The 21,237-nt window shown below is 30.2% G+C and overlaps 2 protein-coding genes and 1 long non-coding RNA gene across 3 annotated transcripts; all 3 read right to left on the reverse strand.

Annotated features, from left to right (window-relative positions):
- Positions 1-15: 15 nt before the first annotated feature.
- On the reverse strand, positions 16-7,572 carry LOC112690598. The gene is made up of 8 exons (XM_025564646.1): positions 7,297-7,572; positions 7,047-7,235; positions 1,971-2,161; positions 1,670-1,866; positions 1,218-1,493; positions 899-1,140; positions 675-834; positions 16-179 (listed from the first exon to the last, which is right to left on the reverse strand). The coding sequence occupies exons 5-8, from the start codon at positions 1,468-1,470 to the stop codon at positions 55-57; spliced, it is 780 nt and encodes a 259-aa protein (XP_025420431.1). The 5' UTR covers positions 1,471-1,493; positions 1,670-1,866; positions 1,971-2,161; positions 7,047-7,235; positions 7,297-7,572; the 3' UTR covers positions 16-54.
- Positions 7,573-17,574: 10,002 nt separating this feature from the next.
- LOC112690556 lies at positions 17,575-20,423 on the reverse strand. The gene is made up of 2 exons (XM_025564589.1): positions 20,326-20,423; positions 17,575-18,109 (listed from the first exon to the last, which is right to left on the reverse strand). The coding sequence occupies exons 1-2, from the start codon at positions 20,374-20,376 to the stop codon at positions 17,639-17,641; spliced, it is 522 nt and encodes a 173-aa protein (XP_025420374.1). The 5' UTR covers positions 20,377-20,423; the 3' UTR covers positions 17,575-17,638.
- LOC112690557 lies at positions 19,228-19,791 on the reverse strand. Its single transcript, XR_003149227.1, has 3 exons — positions 19,692-19,791; positions 19,409-19,588; positions 19,228-19,341 (listed from the first exon to the last, which is right to left on the reverse strand). It is a non-coding gene; the product is annotated as an uncharacterized LOC112690557 (long non-coding RNA).
- Positions 20,424-21,237: the final 814 nt, after the last annotated feature.

The following is a 21,237-nucleotide window of genomic DNA, read 5'->3' on the forward strand; positions in this document are numbered from 1 at the left end:
CTATAGTAACTGCCTTAAAATATAATATTGTGTACAAAAAATTTTATAACTTAATCATGAAGATTTTTTTTCGTCAATTTTTTTAAGGCGAGCTGAAGCTTGTGCCATCCATGTCTTTAAAGGTTTTTCAATTTCTATATTTGCTATATCAGTAAATTTTTTCATTCTTCTTATGGACTCTAAAAACAGTTTCAAATTTTAATTTTCTACTATTTATATTATGAAGTACTTTTAGGATTTGTATTAGTTATAAAATAGCAGTATTATAAATAGTTATTATTCCGTGAATTATTAAATTTTAAATATTTTATATTTATATCTAGTACGAATAATACAAGTATAATCAGATTACATAGCTAGAAATAATTTATTATTGAAGTATGACTGTTATATTTTATTAACACAAAAAGTTATTGATTAAAAAACACATGATTAAAATGTTATCACTGATCGGTAATTGAGTTAATAAGTACTTTTATCCAATTATTATTATATTTGCCCTACAAGAATTATGGTTAATTTTGTTTACCTTAATTTGTATTATTCATAATCAATAAGACTGAGCCTTAAAAGATATCAATGCCCAAATTATACATTGGTCACAATTAAAATCAATGTGACAATTCTTATTTAGATATTTTATACAATTTATACATTAATAAAATATGAATTACCAAATATAACTGCACAAGTTTGTAGAGTTGAAAATTGTTTTTTTCCTTTAAACCCTATATAAGAGTAGAATGTAAGCAAAGTATCACTAAATAATTTTTGCATTATTTTTCGAACAGTTTCTGACAAATTTTGTCCCATTAATCTTGATAACTCTGTAACCTGTAAAAATCATATTACATAATTTTTATTTAATATTGTTAAATCTACAATATTTAATAATTACCATAGTTTTTCTGTATGTCAAATCAGACTTCATTTTATCTTCCATTTTCTCCAACTCTTCATCACTTTCCATAGGGGTTAAGAATTCTACATAATTACATTCTGTATAATCAATGGTTTGATTATTTAATAATTTATCTAATATTTTTTCTTGCATATTGAATATCAAATCAAGTCTTTCTTGTATATTCTTTATTTCATATTTTATGGTGACTTGATTTCTAGTTACAATTTGTTTGAAAGCTATACAAAGAACAAAAACTTCATTATACAGGTACCAAGGTATCAATATTATATAGTTATACATTAGAAATACATACCCTTAAGTTCATTTTTTATATCAGAAGTATTGTCAATTGTAGATAAATAACAATCAATATTTTGTGGTGTTGATTCTTGAAGCACTTGACTGGTATGCAATACTTGCGGCGTAGAATGAACTGATTTATTCATTTGTTTAGTTGAGTAATAATAATCTGCATTTAATTCACTATGATTAGAAGATGAACATTGTGAAAATATTTCTTGAGTCTGTATACCAATTGCAGCTGCAATAAACCTAGGTTTATTCATATGCAGATTAAAGGCTTCAATATCTGCAAAATAAAAACAAAATAGTAGAATATATATTAATATATATTGACATAATTAAGAAAAAGTTTGGTGTTAATTAAATTAAATAACATGAATACCAATATAACTAAGATAATTACATTTTTTTTTTTAAATCTATATGTACATTAATTGTAATAATTTTAATAATTATTATTACTTTCTAAGTCATCATCATTATATTGAAGCACGCTAGGAGGAGTTGGGAGTTTTGATTTTTTGAATGAAGATTCATCAGAACTAGGAGACCAACATATTTTCCTTCTCGTTTTCCTTTTTTTTTATCATCGTCATTCGATGATAATTCTGATGTTTCTTGTGCTCTTAAAAGTTTTGTACGAGCTTCAGAGAAACTTGCTGGAACAAATATTTCATTAAATTTTAGTATAAAAGTAAATTAATTTTTTTTTGTTCCTATAATATAATATATATTGTAGATAGATACTATATATAATATTTACCATTATTTTTAGATAAAGCTCATGCACTATAATTATCAAACTCTATTTCATTTGGAGAGATGCGTCTATTTATAAATTTCTTGACATTTAAAGTTTTTTTCGGCCAGGAACAAGAACCATTACTGTACCAAAAATCAGGTACTACGTCAACAGAATTATAAGATTCAAAGCATACAATAGTCCACATTTTTCTAAAAAATATATAAATGTATGAAAGTATTAAATATAGGTTTCAAAAAATAATATTTACTTAGGAACATAACCGCTATACATACGTTTTTAATAAAATACATTTACTTTTACATTTACAATTTGTTCATAAATATAATATAATAATAGACAAATATAAATGGAAAATTGTACAAATTAGTTTGCATATTTTAAATTAAAGAAGATGTATAAAAGTTATAATAATTATGTCAACAATTTTAGTTAGAAGAATAATATAATATAATATATATAATTTGAGATTGATACCTATAATTATATAAAAAATAAATCAACAATATAAAAAGTCCTTACATAGTTACATTTACAATTACTAATAAAATTAGTATAATATTTATTAAAATTTATTTACAATTAATTATTTATATTGTTATAGATTATGAATTATTGGCATTGCTATTAATTTATTTTCAAAGTTAAAAATAATGAGTTTTTTGTTTACAAAATCTTTATTCCATTGTTTTGTACTATCCGATAGATTATCCACAGTAAATATATTTAGTAATGAAGATTTCAATGGTACTACAAATAAATCTGCTTTATTAATAAAATACCGTCCAACAATTGTATCTCCTATAATATCTGTAATTTTAACCACGTAACCATCATATGTTAAACAAAAACAGTTTGATTCATTGGTACAAAATGTATTGTTTTTTAATTCATTAAGTTTCAGATGTTCACACTTTATTTGCTCTTCATATCGTTTTACAACTTGTTGTAACGGTTTTTCATGTTTTCGCAACATTCCTTTCAAATTCTTCATGTAGTTTTCAAAAGGGAATGCACTACAATTATCAAGTGGACCGTATTTAATGTAATCATCAGCTAAATGGAGAAGACCATGTACGTTATGTGAAATAAAATGACTTCCGTAAAGTTCTTGATAGTGTTTGACAAAATAATGTAAAAGTTGATTGGCATAATTCAGGTAATTACCATGATCAAGATTTAACATAATTCTCATTGAAATACTCAAAGTTAAAAAGTGTTGATAGCAGTCTTTTGATAGTATATTTTTTAGTATTACATGTCCAGAATATAAAAGAAATTGATGAAACTCTGTGGCTTTCCATCGAGCAACTTCTTCAATTCCTCTGGGTTTCCGTGGAAAATCATTTGTCACACATTTTTTAAATTGTAATAGAGATGTAGAAATTTTCTTAACCTTCCAACTTGGTAAACGAATATCAATTGGCCCTTTATTTAACCAGAGATTTATTAACTTGCGCATAACTCCTAAACATACTAGGTGCATATAATCCATTGAAAATAAACTAACTATATCGATATTTGGAATTAATGCTGAACAAGAAATGCTAGTAACATGATGCTCTTCATTTTTCATCGAAATATAATCTTCGTGTTTTCTTTGTTCATTGCCATTTTCAGTATATGGGAAACAAATACGGTGTTTGAGATATTCTCCTTCATGAGTACATCTGGTGCAAGAATGAAACCCAGCATGCCCTTTTACTCCCAACACAAAACTTTTAGCCGGTGCGTCACAACAAATAACTTCAATAACAACTACTTTTGTTTCATTACTTATGTTTATCCCAGTATGTGTTAGTTCTAATATCTCTGAAACTAAATCTTTTAAAAAATCATTACTATTATTTGGCTTTGTAGAACCATAAAATATTCCTACTGGAAAAACATGATTTCTATGGGGCAGAATATAGGCCAAAATTGGCCAAAACTGAGCAGAATTACTTTTTGTCAGTGGAAGTCCATCTATTCCAATAGCAATTTTAATAGCATTATTTGGAGAGACAATTATTGAAGAATACCTTAGAATACCTTCCCTTAAACCAAAATGGAAATATATTCCATTTGGATCTACTTCCCTTAAATTTAATACTTTTTTTGATCCAGAATCATTCAGAATCAAAAATATTTTACAATATTCTAAAACCAATATTTACAATGAAACCTAATTCAAATATATTGAAAATATTATTATTTTCAAAATGCTATGTGAGTTTAATATTTAATATTTATGGACTATCAATAAAATATTTTTTCGGAACAAAACATATAAGGATTAGTAATGAACAGGACTCGGAAGTTGTAGCACTAAAAATGTTACTTTTTAGCTCTTAAATATGCGCTATAAATAGCACGAAAAATCAAAAAATATGCATTTAACATGAAAAAATATAATTTTACAAATTGTTGGGCTCATTAAACACAGTCTGGACTGATTGAATTATAAACTGTTAACAAAAATGTTAAATTACTTAAATATATTTGTAAAAATGTACTTATTATTAAATTATTTTATATATTTACCTTGGAAATTATCCTAGATTATTAAAATGTTTGATAATCTAATGCAATGATATAACAAGGGGATAACAATGATGTCACTAACTATTAATACATCAAATTGTCGATGAAAACATAAAATAATATTTGGCAAGGTTTATTTATTTTCAATAATTAAAATATTTTTTTAAAACATAACCAAGTAAATACAATTATTATCAACAAAATGTGATTATTTCCTACATTATTTTAAAATATACCCGAAAATAGCGCTATAAACCCTAAGTTAGCAAAATAGCAATAAAACCCGTAAATATGCAAAAAATAGCAAAATTAAATTTTGTGTATGATATCCGAATAATGAGAAACATATTTGTATCTTACTTTGGATATTCTAAAATTAACCAAAAAAAATATGCATTTGCTAGAACTTCCGAGCCCTGGTAATGAATAAATTATGATAAACAAAGAACATGAAACGTTTCAATTTATCCAATTTAATAATAACAGGTTAAGTGACAAGACAAAAAATTTAGTTTTGAATATAGTGCCATGTAGGGTTTATTGACCCTTCGATGTAACTAGTAAATAGCTCCACGTAGGGTTTTAAAACTCGTCATACAGTACTTGTTTTTGTCGCCACGTAAGCAGGCACGTCGTTATGGGGGGGGGGCCTTAGGGGGTCTGGTCCCCTAAGAAAAATCAGTGGCCCCGAACTGGCCCCCCTTAATTTTGATTTTTAAATATTATGGTATTTAGTTGTCCCAAACCGGCTAAATCCTGAATGTATATTCCATATAGGCAACTGTAAGCTCCACTAGAATATCGGTTAAGATAAAAAGATAATAAAAGGTCTAGTGTAAACTCGGCTGTAGCCCATTTGCGCCCCGAGGGTTATGGACATTTGCACCCAAAATAAAAAACTTAACACCCTGATTTATAGCCCAAATGCGCCCATTTTGCATGCAACGTTGCCGTTGTTGTTTAAAAATATACAATTCTATGTAAAATCAAAATTAAAAAAAAGTAATAATTTTAAAAATAATGTTAAATACTAAACAGTATACATATTATATATACATATATATTATTTATATTGCATTAAATTATTAATTTCAAATAGAAACATTTTTACGTAAAATCAAAATAATTAATAAATACAATTACAATAATATCACATATACATCTAAATTTTAAATAGGTATTATTAATAATCCATTAAATTAAATTTATATAGAAACAAAATAAATAATACATATTAATTGCCACTGTTGTCAGTTGTCGTTTAAGATTGTTTAAAAATATTAAATCCTACGTCAAAAATAATCAAAATTTATAATATAGGTACATTAGTCAATAATAAGGATGTTAATAACACAAAATATAATTAAATTATAATAATATTAAAATAATCATACAGTTATTATAAATTGATTCCCCGAAATTTATAAGAAATTTTTTTTAAGTATTCTATTTTATTTAAGTGTTTTCCTCTGTACTCATTCCACGCTTCATAAGTATGTTGTATTTTTTCTTTTTCTTCTTTACGTCGTGATTTTATTTTACCCTTCTTGATTTCATTTATTTTTAGATATGATTCTACTTGTATAAGTTTTAAATTTTCAATTACACTAGTCAATGGAGGATGAGGTGAATAAAATTGGGAGTTAAAGTGCTTGTGAAATGATTCAGCGCAATTTGTGGTGCGAGGTGCGTCTGTTGGAGGTTCAGCTCAAATTGATGGTGGAAATGGACATCCTTTAATGATATAGTTATTAAATACATAATCAGAAAATTCGGATAAATTTGTCAAATTGAAATCTGGAGTTAAGTTTTGTAAATCAAAATAAGCATCTTCCACTTCATTTGACGGTAAAAATGGTAACCCAAAAAATAATGTTAACCATTTAGCGATATCGCATGACTGATTCTTGTACAATTTTTTAAGATCTGACAAAGAATTTATTTTTCGGTACCAAGATTGACCTAAATGAAATCTTATTTTGCTGTCTGGAAATACATTTAGAAATGCTTTGTGTGCTGCGATTTCAAAATCTAAATGGATTGATAATGGTGTAAAATTTTTTTGTAATTTATTTGTACATAAATGGCAAATAAAGTTCCACATAGCCCGATAACATTCAAATGATTTTGATGGTAAAAATACAATAACAAGTGGTATATAAAATCCATTTACATATATATGAATACCATACATTTGATAAAAATGTGATGGTCTATAAGTAAAAGTACCATCACCAAAAATATCAGAATAGTTGAAATCGCATAAAAAATTTAAATTCGTTTTACATGTAATCAAAATAATATTATTTACATTATCAACATATGTAAACTCTTCGTTTTTATTTGTTAAAATTACTAAATTAGAAATCTGTTCAATTGCTTCGTTGAGTGATTTAGGAACTGAGGGTAATATTTTTCGACGTTCACGGTATATAGACTTTCTGATATTATGAACATCAGAATTCTTAGCGGTGCTGCACGTGGAAAGCTCTGTACGTATTATTTTATTAGGTCGTAAAGTTAAATCTTCACACGCTTTTCTTTTACACCTACCTTGAACGTCCAGTAAGTTTAAATTTTCTTCAGTTTCCGGATCATGGGTATGGCTGTATTTAATTTCGGTTAACTTCGTTTTTGAACTATTGGTTTTGACATACGCACTACAGGTTTTTTTTACACAACGCCAACTTATATCTCCAGAAATAAGGGTTCTACTCACGTGATATTTAAAATAACGAAAAACTAAACAAAGTTTTTGTTTACTTGAATTAGTTATATAAAATTCCATTATAGTAGTACTCACTATTCATGTACTGATGCAACTGACACATATAAAATACAACTGATAAATGCATTTTTATATAATATAATCTTTATCGATTGGGATTTTACAATTTCGATTAGCACGACTAACGACAAAATATTATTATCTTTATCGATTTTGATATTGGTTTCGATTAGATTGGGAAACGATCAAATATTATTTTAGATTTTATAGTTACACGCCAATATACTCAATAAATGGCAACGTTGCACGATTTTCACCTGATCTGAATCGGGCGCATATGGGCTATGATTTGGGGCGCAAATGGGCTACGATAAATGGGTTCGAGCGCAAATGGATTGCGCCGGTAAACTCCATCAGTTTTTTTCTTACCTGTAATGCAGTGCATTTTATAAGGAATTTTCACTGGGCGACAAAAAACATTTTTCTCAAAATAGTCAATGTAATACCATAGTACGATTATAGTCTAACACGTTTGTTTTACATTATTTCGCTCAATCTTTCAAAATATTGTCGACAAAGTATAATCACTGGACGACATATGTGTCACTTAGTTAACTAGTTAAAAAATGCACTGTTGTAATGGGTATATGTAAACTCCTCCAGTTTTTTTTTTTGTTTACCTACTCAGTGTTTACATTGCCACGTGCCTTCTCACATTAAATATGTTGAAATCTATTGCGATGATGTTACATTTATTTAAATTGATAAAATTATTGTCATGGTTCGATTCATTTCAAGGTGGATATATGTATAACTATATGTTTATACCTTCATTTTAATTGTTTCAATACATTAAACATAATATTTCGGTTCAAAATACAATATGCCTAATATATACAAATGAATGAGTAATATTTACATCTAAATTATAATATAATCTAATAAAATTGAAATATTTGAAATATAAAATCTAAATAACATATTTTCATGAAGAAGAGAAGTACAAACGGCAATTGAATTTGATAGTTAGTTATAAAACATTTATACTTAATATCTGATAAATTAATACAAAATTCATTAGATAAATGGGTAACATTTTTAGTATAAACACCAATTTCAGAATAATGCATATTTAGAATTGGGATAGAGTCAATTGTATCAGTAAACTTTTTTACAATAAAATAAACATGTTTATCAAAAGCTTTCACTGCATTAATAGCAGATATAATACTATTATCTTTTAGCACTAAATATATATATATATATATTTTTTGAATATTTGAATATTGTAAAATAATTTTTTTATAAAGTTGTTATTGGCACTGAATAATAAAGAAAGAGTATTATTTTCTAGTACTTTGAAAATTAAAAGATACTGAGACAAATTTTTTAAAGTATCATTATTGTGTTTATCTTTGATTCGATTAAAGGTTTCTTGTAATGGTATTTAGCTGATTTAATAGATTTTTTAATTTCTTGTAAATAATTCTAATATCTATAGTGCTGAAACTATCTAATGGGCCATGAGTATTAACAAAAATTGGAAGATGGATTGAACTGTGAACGTTATACGTAAACAATTGTGAACCATATAAAAAACCATAATCAACATTATGGTTATTATTATCAGTGGCGTTTCCTGACTTTCGGCGTCAGGCGTTAATGTGTGATTGATTAGGACCCCCCCCCCCTTATGAAAAATAAATTCTTATCAAATATTAACATATTATTATTATTTATTTTACATACTTTTTAAGTTTTTAAAAATACATAAAATATTTATAAAATTAAATTATACAAACTGAAAATGTTTTAATAAATATATTCTATTATAGATTGATTTTTATTTGAATTCAAATTCTATTCTTCTCTCTTTCTCAGTAAATTTGTTTATAACATCTTCATAAAATTTATTTCTGTTTGCTCTTAATTTGAAAACCAATACTTTTTCTATTGATATTACACTTAAGCTGTTCATTCTTTCTTGTGTTTGAGTTGAGCGACAATATGTATGGATTCTTTTTAAAGATGAAAATGATCTCTCCACTGAAGCGGTTGATGTTGGTATAGTAGATATTAATTGAGCCAACTTATACACCTCGGAAAATCCACTGTTTAAGCTCATTTCAGAAAGATAATTCATAATTTCAATAGGGCTTTTATCGGATGATTCGTTTAAGGTGTACCATACATGAAGTTCATTTTGTAGTTAACATAGTTGAAAAAATCGCCATAAATACCTAAGAGCCCCATGTTCCTCCTCTTAGCACCATGCCTGTCTACAGCTATCTAGAATAAACAAATCTATAGTTAAATTTCTAAGTTTAAATTTTTAAAAATGAAATTTTTAGACACCTAAATACTTAATAGATAATTTTTGACAATTTACGTTGAAATACATTGTTTTAAAAAATTACTATATGATGAATTTTGTACATATATTTCAATTCCTGATTTTTTTTTTCAGAGTCAAAATCTTATCATGATAAAATAGAAAAACATGCGAGTTAGACAAAAGTAGCGACATCTTGCTTGGCCTTCTAGGCCTTTTCAAATTTAATGGGTGTACCCAATAACGTCTTCTGTTTGTTTTTCATTTTTGCATTTTGTGTTTTTTGTATAAAACGTAAGCAACACATGTCGCTTCAATATCATTAAACCGATCCATCATAGATGTAAAAATAACAATTTTGAAAAAAAAAAAATTAAGTTTCGAGTTTCGACTTCCCTCGACCACGTTGTAATTTGAACTGAACAATGACCAGACCGTATGGACTATGATTGTAAATATGTTTTTGCGCATTTTTGGTAAAGAAAAACGCGCTTAGAACGCAGGTACGCTCTTCTCGTGTGAATACTTAAAGTGTTCGCGTTTCGATATGCGGCGTTTTAAAAACGCGAAAATGCAGCGTACGAAACGCTACGTGTGTAACCAGCTCAAACGTTTAGTGGGTGGGCAATGACGATCGACGACGGTGTCATTGCCACAGTTTATAAGATAACTGATAAGATAAAATATTTCATATCATTTATAAATAGCACTCGCAATACTTCTAGGTAAAACAGATCGAATTACCAATAACACAGTGCATGTCAAAATTATGTACGTGTGTACTAGAAACAAATTTAAAATTTAGAAATAAATCAAATTGTATTATTTAGTATTTTGATTCAAAGCTAATTTTAATATTTTTTTGTTCGAGTCGACGAGATAAATATTAAAAACATTTTAAGAAAAACAAAATGTAAAATTATGATATTTTGTAAATAATGTAATCTATAAGAATTTGGGGCCCTTAAAATTTTGGAGCCCTGGGCCCATGCCTTGAAACGGCACTAATTACCATCCATAAGAGTTAGGGATTAAGTTTGCCAAATATTTTGTTAAATGTTGATAACTCAAAATTTTTGTATGGTCAAGCATACATGACTGTCTCCAGGATGACGAGCTTCCAGGGAGTTCACTTAATTAATTTTGATCCCTGTCAGGTGAAAGCTAAGAATAGTGTCATTGTTGAATATAACCATCTAAGAACTTTGTACAGGCCAGACTTAACAGACATTCCATCTAAAAAGTATCTATGACGAAAAATAAAAGACCGTAGTTGGCTATCATTGCCTGTTATTGACAACGATCAAGAGTCCAATTTCTCAGCTCCTCAACAGAAATCCAAACGATCTTAAAAGAGAAGATCTACGACATGTAAAAAAAAATAATAACAACACGTCGTCTACAATACTAAAGCCCGCAAAAATAAATGATATCCCAAAAAAAAACCTAACAGTGAAAAAAGGCAAAATTCCAAACTTCATCCCAAAAAAGTCGGTTTATCAAAGTATTGAAATCTACATTGCGGCCAAGTCTAGTTTATACCTCATTCAGAAACTGGCCAAGTGTTAAACAGTACAAATAAAAGAGGAGTGTTGTTCTTTAATGTAGGAGTGCAGTGAGGTTATGAATTAAAAATTACAAGACTTGACCACAGTATAGATTTCACTACTTTGATAGGCCGACTTTTTTGGAATGGAGTTTGGAACTTGGCCTTTTTTCACCGTTAGGTTTTTTTTGGGATATTGATTTTCATAGACATAAACTTTCGAACATGTGACCGTTGAATAGGTGACCGGCATACCGCGGCATCCGTTTGTATTTTAAAATACACCACATAGTAAAGTGTTGAGTTCGAAGTTAAGTACCGAAAAGAATAGGAAAAATGTAATTTCCAGTTTTGTTTGTATTAAACTTGAAGATGAGTCAAATGTAAGTTATTCATCATCTATCCTATGTATGATTACTAATTAGTAATGATCAATATTTTAACTTTTTTTTTTCTATGTTTTTAGAATATCAACAATCAAAAAAAAAAAAAAAAAAAAAAATGTGTAACTGTCTGAAAGAAATTGATGATAGATTTAAATAAGAAATATCGAATTTAATAATCCGATGGTCCGTTGGTCAACTAATTAATTTAGAGTTGAATAGAACTCATTTTGTACATACATACTTAACAATTTGCTAAATGTTCAAACTTAAGAGCTTCTTGTAGAAATTAATCTTTTAAAAAGTATTGAAGGTACATCCAAGGGTCGTCATCGGATTTATATATATATATATATATAAGTGATTTGATTGGTTGGCAGTGGGAGGAAGATCAGATAATGTCCAGAAATTTCATAGTTGTCTAATATATTTTGTGGTTATACTAGTGACGAGTCATGGATGTGGAAGAAATTTTTCCAAAATATATATACCTAGTAAAAATAAAATTAAGAATTGCTTTATTGTTTTAATTTATTAAACAAGAGTTTTTGAGTAATATTAATGTTGAAAAAGTTATTGATGATTTTAAAAATGTTCCAACAAAAAGAAGACTTATTCTTTGAAATATGTCTTATACTCTTATAATATTATAAAGTATAGTTTTTTTTTTTTTTTTTATATTTTTATATTTTAAGGCGTACAATCTGTAAAAATTATTACAATAAGTACACATGCGGTAATATGTATTAAAGCTTGAATAACATGATAAAAGCAGCCACCCAATGGCGGCACTTTATGACATGATTAGGTTGGATTTAAATTTACCTTTATATATTTAGCTAATTGATATTTAAGTCTCTACACCATTTTCTCTTCAGTCGACGAAGAGGGTTACCAGGAATGGTGTCGGAATCTAGAGCAGAGATGAGTGGATTGGAGTGGTTTGACAGTCGGGAGCGGAAACGTTTATAAAAGATTTTGGCAGTTTCTTCTATCGTATTCATTTTTAAATCTGTATGGAGAGTGTGATTAGAAACGTAAAATGGGGCATTTGTGATTAAACGGAGTGTTGTAGATTGGAAAATTTGAATTTTGTTTGTGTTTGATTTTTTGGCTGCGCCCCATAATTGGATCCCGTATGTCCAAATGGGCATTAAAAAAAGTTTTATATAGGAGTAATTTTGTTTTTATATTAAGTTTAGAATGTTTACCGAGTAAGAATTGTAGCGATTTTCGTCTAGAGTTTAAGAGGATTTTTTTCTTTTTTATGTGGTCTGCCCAAGTTAATCGTTGATCTAGAAATAAGCCCAAATAACGAGAGCTCGAGGATTTTGGAATATTTTGGTTGTTTAAATGTATAGGTGGTACAGTACCATGTTTTAATGTAAAAGTTAGATGGGTAGATTTTTCGTGATTTATTTTTATTTTCCACTTGTCGTACCAAGAAGACATGAGGTCTAGGTGGTTTTGTAGATTCATGCCAGCAATTATTGGATCTTTGTATGTGGAATAAATAATTTTGTCATCGGCAAAATCTGCAACTGAGGTGTAAGGGGTTGTCGGTTGATCAGCTGAGTACAGGTTGTAAAGGGTAGGAGATGAAACGGCTCCTTGTGGGACCCCTGCAGATATTCGGGCTAAGGACGACATTTCTGATACAATTTTGGTCACAAAATAACGGTCTTCAAGATAAAATTTGTAAAATAGGTAGTAAGGTAGAGGTAAATTTTTTTTAAATTTATACAATAGATCAGGATGCCACACTTTGTCGAATGCCTGGGCTATATCAAGGAGGACTGCTGTGCAATATTCTTTTTTTTCTAAGGAACTAGATATGCAGTCAGTCAGTCTGTGTATTTGGTGAATGGTTGAGTGTCGTTCACGAAAACCAAATTGAGTTTGTGGTATAACTGATACGTTATTTATAAAAGGAGAAATCCGTTTTAATATTAACTTTTCACAAAGTTTACCGAAGAGAGGTAGGAGACTTATCGGTCGATATGAACACGGAGTATCAGGAGGTTTACCTGGTTTTAGAATTAGGATGATAACAGCGGTTTTCCATTGAAGAGGAAAATGGGATAGTCTTATGATTGCGTTTAATATATGCGTGAGGTGTATAATTGCTTTTTTGGGTAGCTGCAGAGCTACTTCTGACGTAATTAAGTCCAAACCGGGAGATTTTTTGTGGCGGAATAGTTTTAAGTAGTAATGAATTTCACCCGGCGAAATAGGTTTCGGTGCTAGATAAAGTGGAAATGGGATAGTAAGAGAGTTCACAATATGATCTTCAAATACATTATTGATAATGTTATGGGGTTGGAAGACTTGAAGCAAATGAGATCGAAAATGTTCACACTTTTCTGCATCAGTTTTGCACCAAGTATTATCTAATCTTTTTATGGGGGAATTTGTGGTTTTTTGTTTCAAACAACTACGAGTTGTTCTCCACAGAGAACAATTTTGCGATGTAAGCGAAGAGACCCAAGAACTGAAATTATCATTTCTTAGTTGTTTTAAAATACGTTTGAGCGAAGAAGCAAGGTTGTTGAATGATTGTTTATCAGACGGGAGGCGGGTGCATTGCCCAAGGGATCTGGCTCGTCGTTTTTTTGCTATGAGTTCACGGACATAAGTAGGAATTGGGAAAGAGTTTTGGGCTTTCCACGGTTTTTTAACAGTGGAACTCCAAGCAGCTGTTTGGATTATATCCGTAAACTGTTGAACAGCGTTTTCAAGTTCGTTTGGACACTTAAGTTGGGTTTTTAGGTTGATTTTCTGTTCAATTATTTCACGGAATTTATTCCAGTCTGTAATACCATCCGTAAGGCTAGCTTGTCGGGACCGTAGGGGAGGTTGAGCATCTAGAGATAGAAGGAATGAAATATGGTCTGAGCGTAGTTCTAAATAGTTATTTATGACATTTTGTAATCTCGTAGGGATATTTACTACAAATATGTCTAAGATATCTGGGCGTTTATTTATAGACGTTGGCCAGTAAGTTGGATCGGGGGGAGCTAATATGGTATAATTTTTTCGATTAACTATTTGGAGTAAAGTACGTCCTTTTGGGTTAGACGTGTGGCAGCCCCAGGATTGGTTTTTGGCATTTAGGTCACCACCGACTGTAAAATAGTGACCTAAATAGTTAAAAAAGTTTTCGTACTGTTGTGGCGTAATTTTGTGTTTGGGTGGACAGTATGTTGCAGCAATAGTAATTGGAATGTGATTTAATTTAATTGACAAAATGGCAGCTTGCAGGTAGTTTTCTTGTATATTAGGAAAGGTGGTATATAGTAATGAGGATTTTATAATAATTGCGGCACCAGCGTGGGAGGTGTTATCTGGATGGTTTGAGGTGATTATATTATAACCAGGTATTGAAAATTTAGTATTTGTAGTAAAATGTGTTTCAGAGATTAAGGCTAAGTCTATTCTTTTTTCATTTAGTGTTAATATAAGTTCATTTCTATGATTTGTTAATCAATTGGCATTCCACATAAGGATGGCTAAAGAGTGAGAAGTAAATGAGTTATTTGACATTTTGACTTAATAGACTGTTAAGAACTGTGGTGAGTAAAGATAGTAGTGGGTTTATGAGTGATTTAAACTCATTGAGAAAATTAAAGAGAACATTTTCATTTATAGAATTATTTGGTATTTGGGATGAGTTATTAGGGGAGGTAGCCTGTGCGTATGTATAGTTTGGTCTTTGGGGTATGAACGTGTTGGTAGTGGGCTGTTGGGTGGCTTCACAATCGATATTTTTAACATTATCATTATTAACATTTTTTACAGTATTTTTATTTGTATAATTACTATTTTTATTTGAAGTAGGCTTACGAAGTTGTTGGAGATTTTTGTATACTTGACAGCCCTTGTAATTTGCTGGATGATTACCCATACAGAGAGCACATTTGGCCGGCAAGTCCTTGGTTTTAACACAGTGGGTAGATGGATGTTTTTCGCCGCAACGGACACACCTTGGTGTGTAGGAACAATATTTTCTTGAGTGGCCATAGTCTTGGCAATTCATGCATTGGATTATGTCTGTTCGTTTGTATGGTTCTTCTATTTTTACTTTAGTATGGAGAAGTGAAGTTACACTGAATATATCAGTATTAATTGTCGCTGGTTCAAGGTCGACAAAAAATATAGGAAGATTGATTTTCGTTGTTTTATGAAGAACATTTGTTACTTGGCGTACCGAAAATCCAATTTCTTCAATAGCGATTCCGATCTCCACTGTTGATGTAGTTGGGTGAAGGTTTCGAATAACTATTCGATATGCTTTGTTATCTTGTGATTGGTAAGTATGGTATTGTGCATTTTTTTCTTTTAAGTAACGAATTGTTTCGCGATAAAATTCAGGTTTGGTAGTTTGGATTTTTAAATTGTTGGTAGATGATTTAAATGTGAAATTTTCCGGGCTGATTAAATTGATTAACTTGTTTCGAAAACCAGCAAAATCTAGTATACCTTTGACAATAATTGGAGGGGAAGTTTTTGTTTGATATTTTGTGTTTCATCGGAGGCTTCAATGTTTATGTCATTTGTATGTGCGTCATTTTCATTTTCTGTAAAATTGTGTTCATTTTGACTATTACGTATTGTAAGTGGGGCAAATCTGTTGACTGTAATGAACATTTTCTTGGTGTCCGGAGAATCGGAAGACGAATGATTACGTTTAGAGGTGTTTTTTGATTTTGGAGTTACAAATCCGTCTTCATTAATTTCTTCGGAAGAATTGAAAACGTCATTTGACACGTTCTGTATACGATTCACGTGCGAGTTGCTTGGAAGATTATTTAAATCGGAATAAGTTGTTTGATTGTTTTTATTTTTTTTGGGGTGGATGGACTTTTGTAGTTCATTATAATATTACTGTTAACGTTATCTGAAGAAGATAAGGCTCGTTGACTGGTCGTCGATACTTGGCCGCCGGCTGATAGCCGGGGCGTCCCGTTGCTCTTGGACACTTTTACGTTATTTTTAATTAACTGGTTAATTATAATTATTAGTTATTTTTTATTTACACTAGTAATTTAAGAAGAATTTCCTTTAGAATATTAGTAACTTTTTGAGTTATTTTTTTCCGTTTTAACCATGTAAAAATGAAAAATAAATATTTATATTTGACGTGTTAGGTGAATAAAGCATAGGAAGAGATTATACGCGTGTGTATCGAATGACGTTCGGAACGCGAATGATAAAGTATAGTATGCATTGTTTTTATGTTATTATGTTATGTACTATTTAAACAATTTGGGTACTGTATATTTATATACATACACGTCATATATTTTTTTACCTAATTCACTACATATACCGCAATTTTTTTTAAAAAAATTTTTAAAGGTTTTTGTTCATTTTAAAATGTTAAATAATTTCAACCCCCCCCCCCCCCCCCCCCCCCCGGCCACAAAAATTATTGTATTAGGTGTAAAGTGCCTTTTTTGGTTCATTAACGCACAGCCCTGGTCATAGCTGGGCTGCCACTGTGGATGAAGTCTAGTCACGCCTATGTTTAATGGTGTTATTATTTTAGATTTGTTGTTCTGTTAAATATGTTAAGTTAAACTGTATACAATCAATGGTCTATGCTGCCGAGGATCTTAATAAAAATAAAAAAATCCCGATTTGATGTACAGTTATTAATTTCATTTGATTTGAATAGGAACGTTGCACAACAATTACTTATTTCTTCAGAAGAAATATAAACGTAAAAACTGTATTTTTGCACAGGATTTTCTCGTAAGTATTGTTGCTGGTATTTCGTAGAAACGTCAGATCAGCTTTTCTCCCGCGTTGAACCAAAAAATTATTTTCCACCCCCATAAATGTACCCATACTGATTGCAACGGTTTATTGTTCGTTTGCGAAATGTCAATAAATATATACCAGTGGTTTTTTTCTTATCGTCTGTTCGACGTGTGCGCTTACGCGTACAAATCGATCGACGCAATATCGTGTGGGGTGCATCATAAAACCACTGCCGACCACCCCGTCCCCTTTCCACCACCACAGCGTTGAAAATAAATAAATAAATAAAAAATAAAATAGAAATCAAAACAAACAAACGAACAATCAAATCGTGATCAACGTGTACAGTTTATTGCTAACGATCGTGCGCGCGGCTGTAACAATTGTTGTCGGTTAACAAACGCTGATGCCGCCGAGGAATCCTTTGACCGTGGACTGGACGCCTTCGAACATGTTGTCCATAAACGAACGAGGCCGCGCCAAGTGCTCGCGGAACGTAACCAGGTACGGCTTGAGCTGCGTCTCCGTGTCCGACCACAACTCGTTGAGCAGCCGCGCGTAATCGGCGTTAGCCGAACCACCGTACGTAGCGTACGCGTCCCGCATGCGACTGACTATGGACACGTTCAGCTCGCACAGGAAATCGTCTAGCGCGAACCTTGCGTCCCACAGGTCTTCCAGCAGGGACCGCTGCTCTATGCAGCGCGGAGAGCTCGCGTCACTGCCGCAGTCCGACTCCTCCAGCTCGACTCTGACCGTTTCGTATTCCTTGTATACCGTCCGGCGCACTTCGGTCAACATGAACTCCGGATCGTGGCCCGCGTACTCCACCTCGCAGTCGCAGTACAAGCGCGCGCTGACCACCTGCAAAAACAAACCGTCGCGATGAGAAATGTGTACAAGACACATTTTCATCAAAAGTGTACCTTTTTCCTTTCCACCAAATTATATTTTGACTAACCTAAATCCATTTCCAACAAAACAATTTATAATACAAAACTAACTAGTTAAACATACTTAGCAAAATATTATGTGTGTTAGGTATTGATATGGTCTTTAACAAGGCTTTGCACCCGAATAATTTTTTCGGGTTTCGGGTTTCGGGTATTGAATATATTCGGGTGTTCAAACACCACAATACAACATTTAAACAAACGTTTGGGTGTTAATAACCGTTGTTATTATTCGTGTTAATATTGGTTAATACGGGTGTTAAGTAGTCAAGGAAAAATATTATTTTTCATTGGTGGAGGGTGGTGGGGAGGCTGAGCCCCTCTCCACTAATGAAATATTTATTTTTTTTGTTACTTGCCTATGTAATAAAATATCAATTTCTTATAAAACTGTGCATCAGTTTTTTAGACCAAACTATCATTATTTTAATTTCAAGCAATGGTGCAACTATGATTTATTTTTGGGAAAGAGGGGGTTATTTTACATGTGTATGAAACTTATAAATTATAATATCCATTAAAATTAAAAATACAAACACTATGTTCTACTCCTAGTTAGTGCGGACACATCGTCTTTGACAAAAAACAAACTATTTTGTATTCTGCGTTTGTGTTTGTGGCATAGGTAGAAATCGGGGAGGGGCTTGAGAGAACTAAGTCCCCAGAAATATAAAGTACAGGTCTTAGCCCTCCTAGCCCTAAAAATTGTTACGTGACTAAAATACAATAATTAATATAATTGTAAAATGCATTTTTAATAACTGAATTAAAAAAAAATATTCTATGATAAAAATTAAATCAAATTCGTAAGATTTTACAAATTTCTTGTCATGACTTAGAACGATCGCAATTAATGTAATATTAATAATATGTAATAATACCCGTATAGGTTGTTTATTTTAATTAATTAATAATTTCTGTTTAGAATACCTACTCCAAAAATATTTAAGATAAGGCACCTAATTGTTTTTTTTTTGTTTAAATTGTTGATTAAAAATGTCAAATTGTCAAACTTCGTAAATTGCCTTGTTGAAATAAATAATTGCCATAGGTGTAATAAGCAAATAATCCTCAGCCTCCCACAAATTTCACCAAATTTCCTCTTATGGTTTGTGGTGCGTGCACACATTAAAAACGCACTACCTAAAACATAGCGTAATACAAAAATAATAATAATTTATACTTATGAATGTTACAATGAAATTATTACACCAACAAAAATTGACAATTCACGCCATAAACATGTATACTACTCGCCATACATTGAACAAATACGAATAATGCGAACAATAATTTAGGTAATCGTACGCAAAACATCAATTATATTTCAGACTTACAAGTATTGCAATAAATAACGACTCGGTGATTTGTAGAAGACCTAATAAATAACCTAAATAAATAATAACCTATTAAATTATTATAATACGACGTATCCGCTTGGGATAATTTTAAAAATAGTATCCTAGTTATTTACACTTGAAAATTCAACATACCATACCATTCATGCGCACTTGTCAATATGATATTTTGCTATTGTCTTTATTTAGATACATTTAGATTAATTAACAATTTTGTATATTATTTGTGAAATTATACCTGTGAATAATAATTTTACTATTAAAAAACTAATGACAAAATTGAAATAACCACAACAAATACTTACAAAATTATATGTCACATAAAGATTGTAAAATAAAAAATTATTCGGGTTTTGGTTAATTCGGGTGTTTAAAAAAAAACCATTTGGGTTATATGGGTTTTGGGTTTTTGATTTTTTAAGGGTTTTTAGAGGTGTTACGGGTTCGGGTTGATTCGGATACAAAGCCCTGGTCTTTAATGAAGTCTGTAATGAAATTAATTTTGTTGACTTGTTTTAATTTTAAAATTGAATACGATGCTATCATGTAATAACTCCACACCAGTACCGAAAAAGTAAAACATTATCATGTATAGAATCGATATAAGATATATATGACACATGTACAAAAAAATCTAATATATTCATCGTTTCACTCGGAATTTAAAATATAGATTATATGTATAAATCAATCGTATCAAATAAACTATAGTAAACTTAATAAACGTTATTTACGTAATAATTAAAAAAAAGTGAATATTTATAATTACTTGCAGTACGGCAAATGCGAAAAATGTAGTAGTTACAATTTTGAAAATCATTTTTGGATAAGAAATTTCTGAATTGGAACCTGAAAATAAATTTTAAAATAGTTGTTATATTTGTAGAAAAATATGCTTTATATAGGTACAATTTCAGTCAATGTTTGCACTCATCAACTTCAATATTTTAGAAATAATAGTGCACAAAACAATGAAACATAATCATTAACAATTAGCAAATATTTATTGTTGAAAGTATTTGTTTGAAATTACAGTTTGTTATGTATATTTGTTTTTTAATCAATCAATAAATACTCATTACCAGAGTACGAATTATTATACTTGTATGTATTTAAACAGTTATAGACACATTAAATGGCGTGGCGAACTCAATAATTTTCAGAGGCAAGTACATTTTGTCAACACCCATCAACAAGGCCGTATCTGGGGGGGGGGGGTCCAGACACACTGGACCAAACCTAAATTTTTTCAATATTTTACGAATGTTTAAAATTCTTATTTATTTTTAATAACAACATAATTATTATCAGTCAAAAATGACTTAAGCTCCAATTAATCATTGATTGCTTTAAATTTTATAAATGTATGAAAGAAAATTCCACTATTTTCGATAAATTACGATTTCAGAGAGAATTTAGATTGCGACTAATTCGATGACGTCATATATGAAATTTTTTTTTATCCATCACATATTCACAAATGTTACCTCGTTAGATGCGCTGTGAACGTAGATATGAAAGAAAATTCCTCAATTGATGATAAATAACAATTTTCTTTCATGGATTAAAAAACATTTCATAAATGACGTCATCTCTTTAAAATCGTTATTTATCAACAATAGTGGAATTTTCTTTCATATCTACGTTCGTACGTTTAGAGAGCATCGAATGATGTAGTATT

The sequence above is a fragment of the Sipha flava genome, unplaced genomic scaffold (assembly GCF_003268045.1).
Source record: "Sipha flava isolate LNK unplaced genomic scaffold, YSA_version1 50_pilon_pilon, whole genome shotgun sequence".
Classification (NCBI taxonomy): Eukaryota; Metazoa; Arthropoda; class Insecta; order Hemiptera; family Aphididae; genus Sipha; species Sipha flava.